The following is a 10,807-nucleotide window of genomic DNA, read 5'->3' as shown; positions in this document are numbered from 1 at the left end:
ATGAGACAAAGTATATGTGAACTGCTGTATGGAAAGTGAATTTGCTCTGTAAATCTTCACCCAAATAAAAATAAATAAATTTAAAATATAAAAAATAAAAAAGCAAGGATGATGAGACTTCAACTCTCTTACTTTGGACACATCATCAGGAAAGACCAGTCGTTAGAAAAGAACATCATGTTTGCTAGAGTCAAGGGTCAGTAAAATCAAGGGAAACCTTCAATGAAACAAAGTGACACAAAACCGCAACAACGGACTCAAACACAGCAACAACCATGAGGACGGCACAGGACTGGGCTATCTTTTGTTCTATTAAACATAGGGCTGCTGTGAGTTGATAGCAACTAACAACAACATGATTTAAAAAATAAAACAAAGTCTTGACATGCTATGAACAGAAGTAAAATTCCTGGGGAAAGAGGGGGTGATGAACTAAAACAGCCCTACAGCAAACCCAACTCTTAGCTATCAAATGTTGAAAACAGGACGGAAGGGAGGGTAAATCACTAACTAGAGGGTAGACACATACTAACTTGAGAAAGGCAAAACACAGTAAGTGACGGTCAGAACAAAATGATCATGGCAAAGGAAGATACTGGGAGGAGCACAAGAGTTAAAGGTAACAAAGATAAATACTATTATATACACAATCCTGCCATAATAGTAATAACAGTAATCTATGAGTTGATACACAGACAGACATGCAAGCTGAACAGGAGAGGAAAAATGGGACTATACCCGCAAATACATACCAGTTTGACAGACCATATTTGTACATACTTATTTACTTGTGTTGCAAATATATCCATGAATACAGTAAAGCATACCGGGGCAAAATTAGGAAAACTTCTTAGCCATAACTTAATGAAGGAGTTGCTGGGCCTGGGGTCTTAGGACTACAGTCTCAGGAGACAATAATATCAATGGGCATAATATAGTCCACAAAGATAATTTCTACATTCTACTTTGATGAGTAACGACTGGGGTCTTAAAAGTTTGTGAGTGGCTGTCTAAGGTGCAACTATTTGTCTCTCCCCGTCAGGAGAAAAGAAGAGTGAAGAAATCAAAGACATGTGGAAATAGGACTAATGGACCATGGGAACTTCACCCTCCACAACCCTGAGACCAGAAGGACCAGATGGGGCCTGGCTACCGCTGCTGACTGCTCATAAAGGGATCACAATAGGGGGTCCTGAATAAAGTAGAAGGAAAATATGGAATAAAACACAAAATTATAAAAAAGAAGAAAAAAAATACCAGGCTTATTGGTCTGACAGAAACTGATGGAACTCCTGAGACTATGGCCCTTAGACGACGCTCAAGCGTGGAACCAAACTGACCCCCATGGCTCAACTTTCAGCCAAACAACAGACAGTCCTATAAGGTGAACAATAACACCAGGGCGGTATGCACTCCTTAGAACAACCAATCATACAAGATCAAATGGGCAGTATTTCCCTATGGATGAAGCTCAGAAGGCAAGAGGGGACGGGAAAGGACAAACAGAAACAGGAAACACAGGGAGGAAGTGGAAAGAGTGTTGTTACATTATGGGGACTGTTATCAATGTCACAAATCAGAATGTGTATGAATTGTTGAATGGAAAGCCAATTTGCTCTGTAAAACTTCACCCAAAATCACAGTCAAAACTTAAAAATAAAAGAAATTTAAAAAAAAAAAAAAAAAGACAGGATGCCTACTATCACCACTTCTATTTAACAATAACTTAGAGGCCAAAAGCACAAAAGACTAAAGAAATAAAGTGTTTAAGAATTGGGGGAATAAAAGATCTTCTCAGTCTCAGGTTACACACATACCTAAAATCCCCAAAGAATTAACATTTATATTACTAGAATTAGTAAGAGTTTAACAAAGTAGTAGATACAAAATCAGTATTTTAAAAGTCAACTGCATCTGATGAAGACTGATAAGACTGCAAAGACCATGGCCCTTAGATACCCTTCAAGCTAAGAACTTAACTTAACCCCCATGACTCAACTGTCAGCCACACAATAGACAGGCCTATAAAATAAACAGTAATATCAAGAGGATATGAACTCTCTAGAACAATCAAACACATGAGATCAAGAGGACAGCATTTGCCCAGGGTTAGACCTAGGAAGGTGTGCAGGGAGAGGAAGGAAGAACAAAGGGAAGGGGTAGGCACAGGGAGGAAATGGGAAAAATGACTGCAGTAATGTCACAAAACAGAATGTGTATGAATTATTGAATGGAAAACAAGTTTGCACTGTAAACTTTCACCCAAATCACAATTTAAAAAAAAATTCAATTGCATGTCTAGACACCATAAACAAAAAGTTATAAAATGGTATTTTGAAAAAGATGTCAAAATATAAAACACCTAGGAATATATCTAACAAAAATTTGTAAAATATTTATGAAGAAATGGTTAAAAATACTAAAAGACATTTTAAAAAGAAAAAATAAACAGAACATCATTCCATGTTCATAAATTGAAAGATCCAGTATCATGCTGCTGTCATTGATGGGCAATGTCAAGTTGATTCTGACTCAATAGTGACCCCATGTGACAGAGCAGAACTGCCCCAAAGGATTTTCTTGGCTGTAATGGAAGCACATTACCAGGTCTTTCTCCTGCAGAGCCTCTGGTTGGGTTTAAAACATCAACCTTTCAGTTTGTAGCCGAACACTTAACCATTGTGCCACTAGAGTTCTTTTTCCAATATCATAATGGTATTTAAAATCAAGTTGATCTGAACTCATGGAAACCCTATGTGGGTCAGAGTAGAACAGACCTCCATAAAGTTTTCAGTTGTATAATCTTTTGGAAGTAGATCACCACCAGGCCTCTCTTCCAAAGCACTTCTATATGGATACAAACCACCAACCTTTTGATTACTAGCCAAACGCAAACCATTTATGCCACTCAGGGACCTTCTAACAGTGTTGGTTCTCCCTCAATTCATCTACAGAGTCACAGCAGTTCCAAATCAAAATTCCAAAGTTGTTTTCTTAAATCTCATGAGCTGATTTATATAGAGGAGCAAAGGGTCAAGATATGGTCAAGGCTGTGCTGCCCAAGAGGAAGTCAGTGAGGAAAAGGAAAGAGGGCTTGCCTTACCAGGTATTGACAGGCAGTGGAATGGTGAGAAAAGCTCAGGATTGGGAATAGCCTAGATTTTTGTCCACCTTTTCTACTAATGAAGATCCCTGGATGGCACAAATTGTTTGTGCTCGACTGTTCTTGTTTGTTGGTGTTATGTGCCGTCAAGTCGGACCTGGCTCATAGCGACCCCTCCTTGGGTTTCCAAGGCAGTATCACTACAGAAGTAGATTGCTCCAACTTCCTTCTGAGGAGTGGCTGGTTGGTTGAACCGCCAGCCTTCTTGTTAGCAGTCAAGTGCCTTAGGCACTACGCTACAGTTCAAACCCACCCAGCAGCGCTTGGTGATCTGCTACTATGAAGATTACAGCCAAGAAAACTCTATGGAGAGTTCTACTCTAACACACAGGCTTGCCATGAGTCAGAATCAACTCAACGGCCACTGGCTTGATGTGTTGCTACTACCAACTGGGACCTTCCCTTCTCTCTAAATTACATTCACCCCAGTTCTTACACTATAGAATCAAACATATTCAAAGTATATCCCAAAAGGATCTGAAAACACACACTATACTCCTAAAGTCACAAAATCGCTCTGACTTTACTACAGCCTATTTTTAGGAAACACACCTGTCTTCAGAGCCCACTGGTAATTTTCACACCAAGCAGAAATCCCCCATATGCCCTCAGCTGTCAACTTAAGCAAGCCTGTAAGTTCCGTTTCTGTGCACAGTATGTGACAGGCATGTGGCCACTTGCTTCACTTGATTCCCACAGTCAATGCATAACAGGCTTATTATCTGAAATCTAGTCCTGCTTTTTCTCCCTTAAATCTGACTTCTCAATGTTGTCAGGTTGCAGAATAGTTGGGAATAAGCACCCCTCTGCTGGCTTTTCAAGTGTGATGCATTTCCAGGAAGGGATCAGAACTGATCAGTTCCATATGCAGAACCTCCCAAGCCCAAGCATTTAACCAAAGAACCAGAACACAAGGAAACTACGCCTGGCCTGGTGGAGTTTGCAAAGGTGAGCAGTCCCATCAGCCTCCCACCTGAAAGCCCATCCATCCCATACCTGTATTTGATGTCAAATACTGTGGAGTCCTCATCTTCATCGTCCTCTTCATTCAGCGGGGCCATTTCCACCCTCTCAGCTGGAGTAGTGATGATGTCATACTTTCGGGTTTTCTTTAACCTCTTTCCTGACCTGGAAGAGAAGATCTGTCATGAGACACAGCTTGAAGAGAAGGGGCCAGTACAAGCCCTCACCAGGGAGGGCACAGCACAGGTCACTGCGGAGTTAGGTTTCCTTCCTCCTGACTTCCCCCAGCCACCAAGCCTTCTCACAGGAGACATGGTTAATACCAGCCATGGGACCACAGGCAAGCTCCTGACTACACTAAGCCTTTGTGGTCCTCACCCATAAAACAGAGATGATTATACCTTCCCTGGAACAAAGAAACTCAGTAATCAAATAATATCTAAATGCAGTGTTTGTGGAGCCCTGGTGGTGTAATGGTTAAGCATGTGGCTGCTAATCTAAAGGTCCCCAGTCTGAAACTACCAGCCTTCCACAGGAGAAAAATATGGCAGTCTGCTTCTCTAAAGATTTACAGCCTTGGAAACCCTATGGGGCAGCTCTGCTCTGTCCTATAAAGTTGTTATGAGTTGGAATTCAGCTCAACAGCAATGGGTCTGAGGTTTGGCAATATTTTTAAAAGTTAAAATTAATGCAAAAAAAAAAATCTATGATGAACGAAATATCAAAATGCTAAATGGGGTCAGTTTTGAGCCCTGCTTGCACAACTCACCTTGCCCTCCCACTCTTGCCCCGGCCCTGTAGTGTTAGGGGCATGGCTCCCCAGCACGGGCAGCATAGCCTGGTGTTGAGACTGCTGCTCTGTTGGCCTGCCTAGTTGGATTTGAGCCAGAGCCTGGTCCACTTCACCTATGTGATCCTGGACTAGTACATTAATCTCCCTATGCCTCAGTTTCCAGATAAATAAAAGTAGGTAAATGACAAAATAAATAAAATTTTGGAAAAATAATAATGATGATGAGGCATTGGTGGTTGAGTGGTAGGATTCTCATCTTCCATGAAATAAACTTGGATTCAATTCCAGCCAATGCACTTCATGCACAGTCACTACTGTCTGCCAGTGGAGACTTGCATGTTGTTGTTGTTGTTGGGTTCCATCGAGTCATCTCCAACTCACAGCAACTGTATGTACAACAGAATGAAATGCACTGCCTGGTCCTGTGCCAGCCTCACAATCATTACTATACCTGAGCCCATCGCTGCAGCCACTGTGTCACTCCATCTTGTTGAGGGCCTTCCCCTCTTTCGTTGACCCTCCACTTTACCAAGCATAACATCCTTCTCCAGAGAATGGTTCCTCTGACAACACGACCAAAGTAGGTGAGACGAAGTCTGGCTGTTCTCGCTTCCAAGGAGCATCTTGGCTGCACTTCTTCCAGAACAGATTTGTTAGTTCTTTTAGCAGTCCACAGTCCTTTCAGCATTCTTCACCAACATCACAACTCAAAAGCATCAACTCTTCTTTGGTCTTCCTTATTCATAGTCCAGCTTTCACATGTATATGAAGCAACTGAAATTACCATGCCTTGGGTAAAGTGCATCTTAGTCTTCAAGGAAATATCTTTGCCCTTCAGCACTTGGAAGAGGTCTTTTGCAACAGATTTGCCTAATGCATTATGTCTTTTGATGTCCTGACTGCTGCTTCCAATGGCACTGATTGTAGAACCAAGTAATATGAAGTCTTTGATGACTTCAACCTTTTCTCCATTTATCATGATGCTGTTTATTGGTCCAGTTATGAGGATTTTTGTTTTCTTTACATTGAGGTGTAATCCTTACTGCAGACTCTAGCCTGTAATCTTCATCAGTAAGCACTCCCCACTTTCAGCAAGCAAAGTTGTGTCACCTGCATATCTAAGGTTGTTAATGAGCCTTCCCCCAATCCTGATGTCAGAGACTTGCATATTGTTATGATATTGAACAGTTTTCAGTGGAACTTCCAGACTAAGACAGGCTAGAAAGAAAGGCCTGGTGATCCACTTTTAAAAATAAAAACCCTATAGATTACAACAGTCCAATTTGCAGCCTATCAGGGGGATGGTGTGTGACTGGGTATAGTTTTGTTCTATTGTAAACGGGGTTGCCATGTGTCAGGGGCTGACATGAAGGAAGCTAATGATAACAACAACAAATTTAAAATTAAAACTCGATGCTAAGCAACACAGAAAATGTAATGATAATGTTCAGGAAAGTAAATGAAATTTAATATAGCCTCTATGACATTCATTTACTTAGAAGCTTTGAAATCATAAATACCACAAATTATTTCAAATTGTGTAATACTTTTCATATTTTTCTCTGATCTACTTAAGGGACCTCTATTTTATACACTTGAATGCTGCTAATGGGAAAAATGCTAGTGGGTACCGTTGCAGAATGAGATTCTAAGTGAAAACCAAATAAAATGGCTAGTCTGAATGTTAAACTGCAAATCCTGGCCCTTCATTGGCATTTTTAATAATCAAGCACTATACCAAAAGGTCAAGGGTTTGAACGTGCCAGCCGTTCCATGGGAGAAAGATGAAGCAGTCTGCTTCCATAAAGATTTACAACCTTGGAAACCCTATGGGAAAGTTCTGCTCTGTCCTATTGGGTTGCTGTGAGTCGGAATTAACATGATGGCATGGGGTTCAGGTTTGAAATAGATGAACTGACTCTCACATTTATGAATGGGAAGAGGAAGACTCATTATTCATTTAGCTCATCACCTGCCCCATTTTGCATGCAATATAGCCTGCAAGTTTTTATGTTATCTTCATCTCTCCCTGTGTTGCAAGCAACTGCAGGAAACAAACTGGTGGGATTCACCATGTAATCAATACCTTTGTGCATTCAAGCCTCAGCATCTCTCTATGCAGCCACAAAACATTTAATCACTGTCACAAGCCCTGTGTTATTCTGTAGTGTACAGTGTACTCCTCAAGAAACATGTTATGTTTCTCTTTTTAAATAAATAAATAAATAAAATGGGATAATACTAGTATTCGTCTTTCATGGGCAAGGGAAGATTAAATGAGAGGATACACTTAACAAGCCTATACACAGCAGGAGCTCCATGAAAGTTAGGCATCACGCTTAGTATAACAACAAACAAACACAACCCTAAATTGTTGCCACTGAGTTGATACTGACTCAAGGCAGCCCCATGTGTTACAGAGTAGAACTCCTCCCTAAGGTTCTCTTGGCTGTAAATTTTATAGAAGCAGATCACCAAGCCTTTCTTCCACCATGCCTTGGGGTGAGTTCCAAATGCTAACCTTTAGGCTAATAGTCAAATGCAAGCAATCCACGACAAAGCCACAAAAACACACCCATCCTAGCACCCTGGTTACTAGGGTCAAACCCCTGAAACGTACAGACCCAGACCTTTCTTGGGAAAACAACCCCACCTCTCCACCGGATGATTCACAGCTATTCAAAGAGGAAGTTTGTTGGCTTTGCAAAGGAGCAGGGTTGCCTCCACTGCTCCCCATGCTCTGTGCCTGGGATGCCCAAACCAGGACTATCTGAATAAGCACAAAAGAGTTGTCCTGTGAGCCAGAGGGCCTGAGGAACCCCCTCTGTATATGCCAACAGTCTGATGCCCAGATAACTTCAGATCAAGGAGTCAGTCATGTTTCTAACTCTTTCTTGGGTATCATAAAGCCTGTTGTTGCTCTTAGGTACCATCAAGTCAGTTCCGACTCATAGTGATCCTATGTATGACAGAACAAAACACTGTCCAGTCCTGCCCCATCCTCACAATCATTGCTATCCTTGGGTTCATCTTTGTAGCCATTGTGTCAATCCACCTCATTGAGAGTCTCCCCCTTTTTTGCTGACCCTCTACTTTAACCAAGCATGATATTCTCCAGAGATTGGACCCTTCTGACAACATCACCAAAGTACAAGAGACAAAGTCTGGCCCTTCTAGCTTCTAAGGAGCATTCCGGCTATGCTTCTTCCAACACAGATTTGTTCATTCTTCTGACAGTCCATGGTATTTTCAGTATTCTTCACCGAGAAAATGAGAAATCTGATCTGTAAACCTCCTTGTACGGTTTTAACATGAAGTCTCAGTCAGTCACTGGCCCTGAGGCAGAAAATGAGTATTGACTCTGGGGGAAGGTTCTAGTGGTGCTGGCTTCAGCTCAGCTTCATGGGAGTGGATCCCCATGAGACCTATGAAATCACCTTCCTTCTTCTTAATTGTCTATAGACTCTTGTGATCTGAAAATTAACTGACTAGACTAATGTTGTTGTTATTGTTAATTGCCATCAAGTCAGCTCTGACTCATGGTGACCTAATATGTAACAACAAAGCATTGCCTGGTCCTGTGCCATCTTCATGATCACTGGCATGCTAGAGTCCATTGTTGTGGCTACTGGGTAGTGCTTTCCACCCTCGGGGCTCATCTTCCAGAACTAACGGTATCAGATACTGTGCTGTTGTAATCCATAAGGCTTTCATGGCTGACTCTTGGAAGTGGATCTCCAAGCCTTTCTTCCTAGACCGTTTTAGTCTATAAGCTCGGCTAAAACCTGTCCACTATGGTCACCCCACTGGTATTTAAAATACCAGCATCACAGCAACATGCAAGTCACCACAGTGCACCAAACTGACAGATGAGACCTTAAACACTTATCCATGGGAGAAGCTGGAAATAAACACCAGCTGCTGGACTGCTGTAGCCTACAATGCTTCAGTGTCCCTAGAGGTTGGCCGGCCTTTCCAAACACATGACCTCAAAAAATAATTGGACACTCTGTGATCACACCAAAGGCTATTAGCCAGGGCCCTCGTGCACACTTCCAATGCCAGTTTTGATGTTATGAGCTGAAGAAATTACATTTCAAGCAATCAACTCTCCAAGACACAATTCCCTTCACAAAAGAAAACCAATTTATGCTGCTTCATTGTTGGGTGTGTTAATAAGGGAAAACTGAGATGTGTGAGAAGTTTAAAGACACTCAGGCACGTTTTTAGTAGAGGCACCCTGGAGGAGATGCCTGGGACAGGATGGAAAATTCAGATGTATTAACAAGAGCTTTGCATAAAGCAGTCGAGTGGGGCAGGGTGGGGAGCTCTTTGCTCAAATTAATTTTTCTCAAATTAATAGGCCTAGTTTCCTGCACTAGCTGTGTGCTGCTCAGAAGCAAGGGATATATGAGCAGAGTCAGTCAGCGCTTCCTGCAGACCTTCAGATCCCTGAGCCTGACTCTGCTAGGATCAGAGAAACATGCCTCCCTGCCTTGGAGAGACAAGAGAGCAGGAGATAATGGAAAATCAGACAATGCTCGAAGCCTAAACATCCTCCCTGAGTCTCTGCTAGCTCTTCTCTAAATGATACTATATCATGTCTTTTTACATGAAAAATGGGCCATAATAGTTGAGATCATCCTAGGGGCCAACTAAGCAATTTGTATGCATGATGTCACATAAACTCACACCAAAAACTCATTGCTGTCAAGGCAATTCTGACTCATAGTGACCCTATAGGACAGAATAAAACTGTTTCATAGGGTTCTCAAGGCTGTAATCTTTACAGAAGCAAACTGCTACATCTTTTTCCCGCAGAGTAGCTGGTGGGTTCGAACCTTTCAGTTAGCAGCTGAGTGCTTAATCACTGTACCACCAGAGCTCCTGTGGTTATTTAAACTTATAAATAACCCTAAAAAACACATGAAGTCCCTGTGCTCCGCTGCTAACCAAAAGGCTGGAGATTCAAACCCACCAGCCACTCCTCGGAAAGAAGACTGGGCAATCTATTTCTGAAAAATCAGCTGCTGAGAAGCCTATGAGACACAGTTCTGCTGTGGCAAACATGGGGTACCATGACATGGAGTCAACTCAACAGCAACTACTTTCTGTTTTTGTTTTTTTTAAGGCACATGCTGGTACTATCCCTTTCTTATGGCTGAGGAAGCTGAGGCTCAAAGAGGTTACTCTGCTACAGCCACACAGCTAATAAGTGGCAGAGTAGGGGTCTGAACCTAGGCAGACTAGCAGGCTTGCTCCCCATGGTCTGCTACCACGCCTCCTTCAAACCGTGGATAGCAGCAGTGCTACACAGCCACTCACTGTTTTAAATGTGACACAAATGCAGGAGGGGATGGGGCTTAAGAGCATAGCCTTGGGTGTCAACTTAGAAACCCAAAATCGAAAGGTATAGTCAGTGCATATCCTCTGGGATTTACTCAAGAAGGCTGTGATAGCTGGAGTTGTGTGTCAACTTGGCTGGACCATGGTTTTGAGTGGTTTAAGCACTTGTGATGTGGTTGTTCCCATGATGAGAACTGATGAATACGCTTTGAGCAGCCAATCAGTTGAACAAGTTTTCTTAGGGGTGTGACCTGCTTCCAACATATAAATGGACATCCTGGGAAAATTTGGGAACGTTCTGTGGCTCTGGGTCCTGTCGTGCTGCCTACAACTGTCCTCTGAGCCTGCTGATCTTGGATTTGTTTTCCATCAAAGTCAGCAGCCTGTTACACTGCCTGCCAGTCTTGAACTCATCAGACCCTGCAGCTGTGTGAGTCAGGAAAAGTCTCCACCTTGACATTTGATCTAGGAACATGGGACTTGACAGCCTCTATAACTGTGTGAGCCATTTTCCTAAGATAAATTTCTCTCTCAAGATGTAT

General features: G+C 42.3%; 1 protein-coding gene across 1 annotated transcript in view; it reads right to left on the bottom strand.

The window, feature by feature from the left end:
* The window catches only part of FAM174B (family with sequence similarity 174 member B), a 138,714-nt gene that overhangs the window by 99,429 nt on the left and 28,478 nt on the right, over positions 1-10,807 (bottom strand). Inside the window, exon 2 of the mRNA XM_007959973.1 lies at positions 4,160-4,291. Within this exon, the coding sequence (XP_007958164.1) occupies positions 4,160-4,291 (132 nt within the window). The remainder of the gene's footprint in view (positions 1-4,159; positions 4,292-10,807) is intronic.

This window comes from Orycteropus afer, unplaced genomic scaffold (assembly GCF_000298275.1).
Source record: "Orycteropus afer afer isolate SDZICR_OR568_19922 unplaced genomic scaffold, OryAfe1.0 scaffold00019, whole genome shotgun sequence".
Taxonomy (NCBI): domain Eukaryota; kingdom Metazoa; phylum Chordata; class Mammalia; order Tubulidentata; family Orycteropodidae; genus Orycteropus; species Orycteropus afer.
This window is presented reverse-complemented; position numbering and strand designations above follow the sequence as displayed.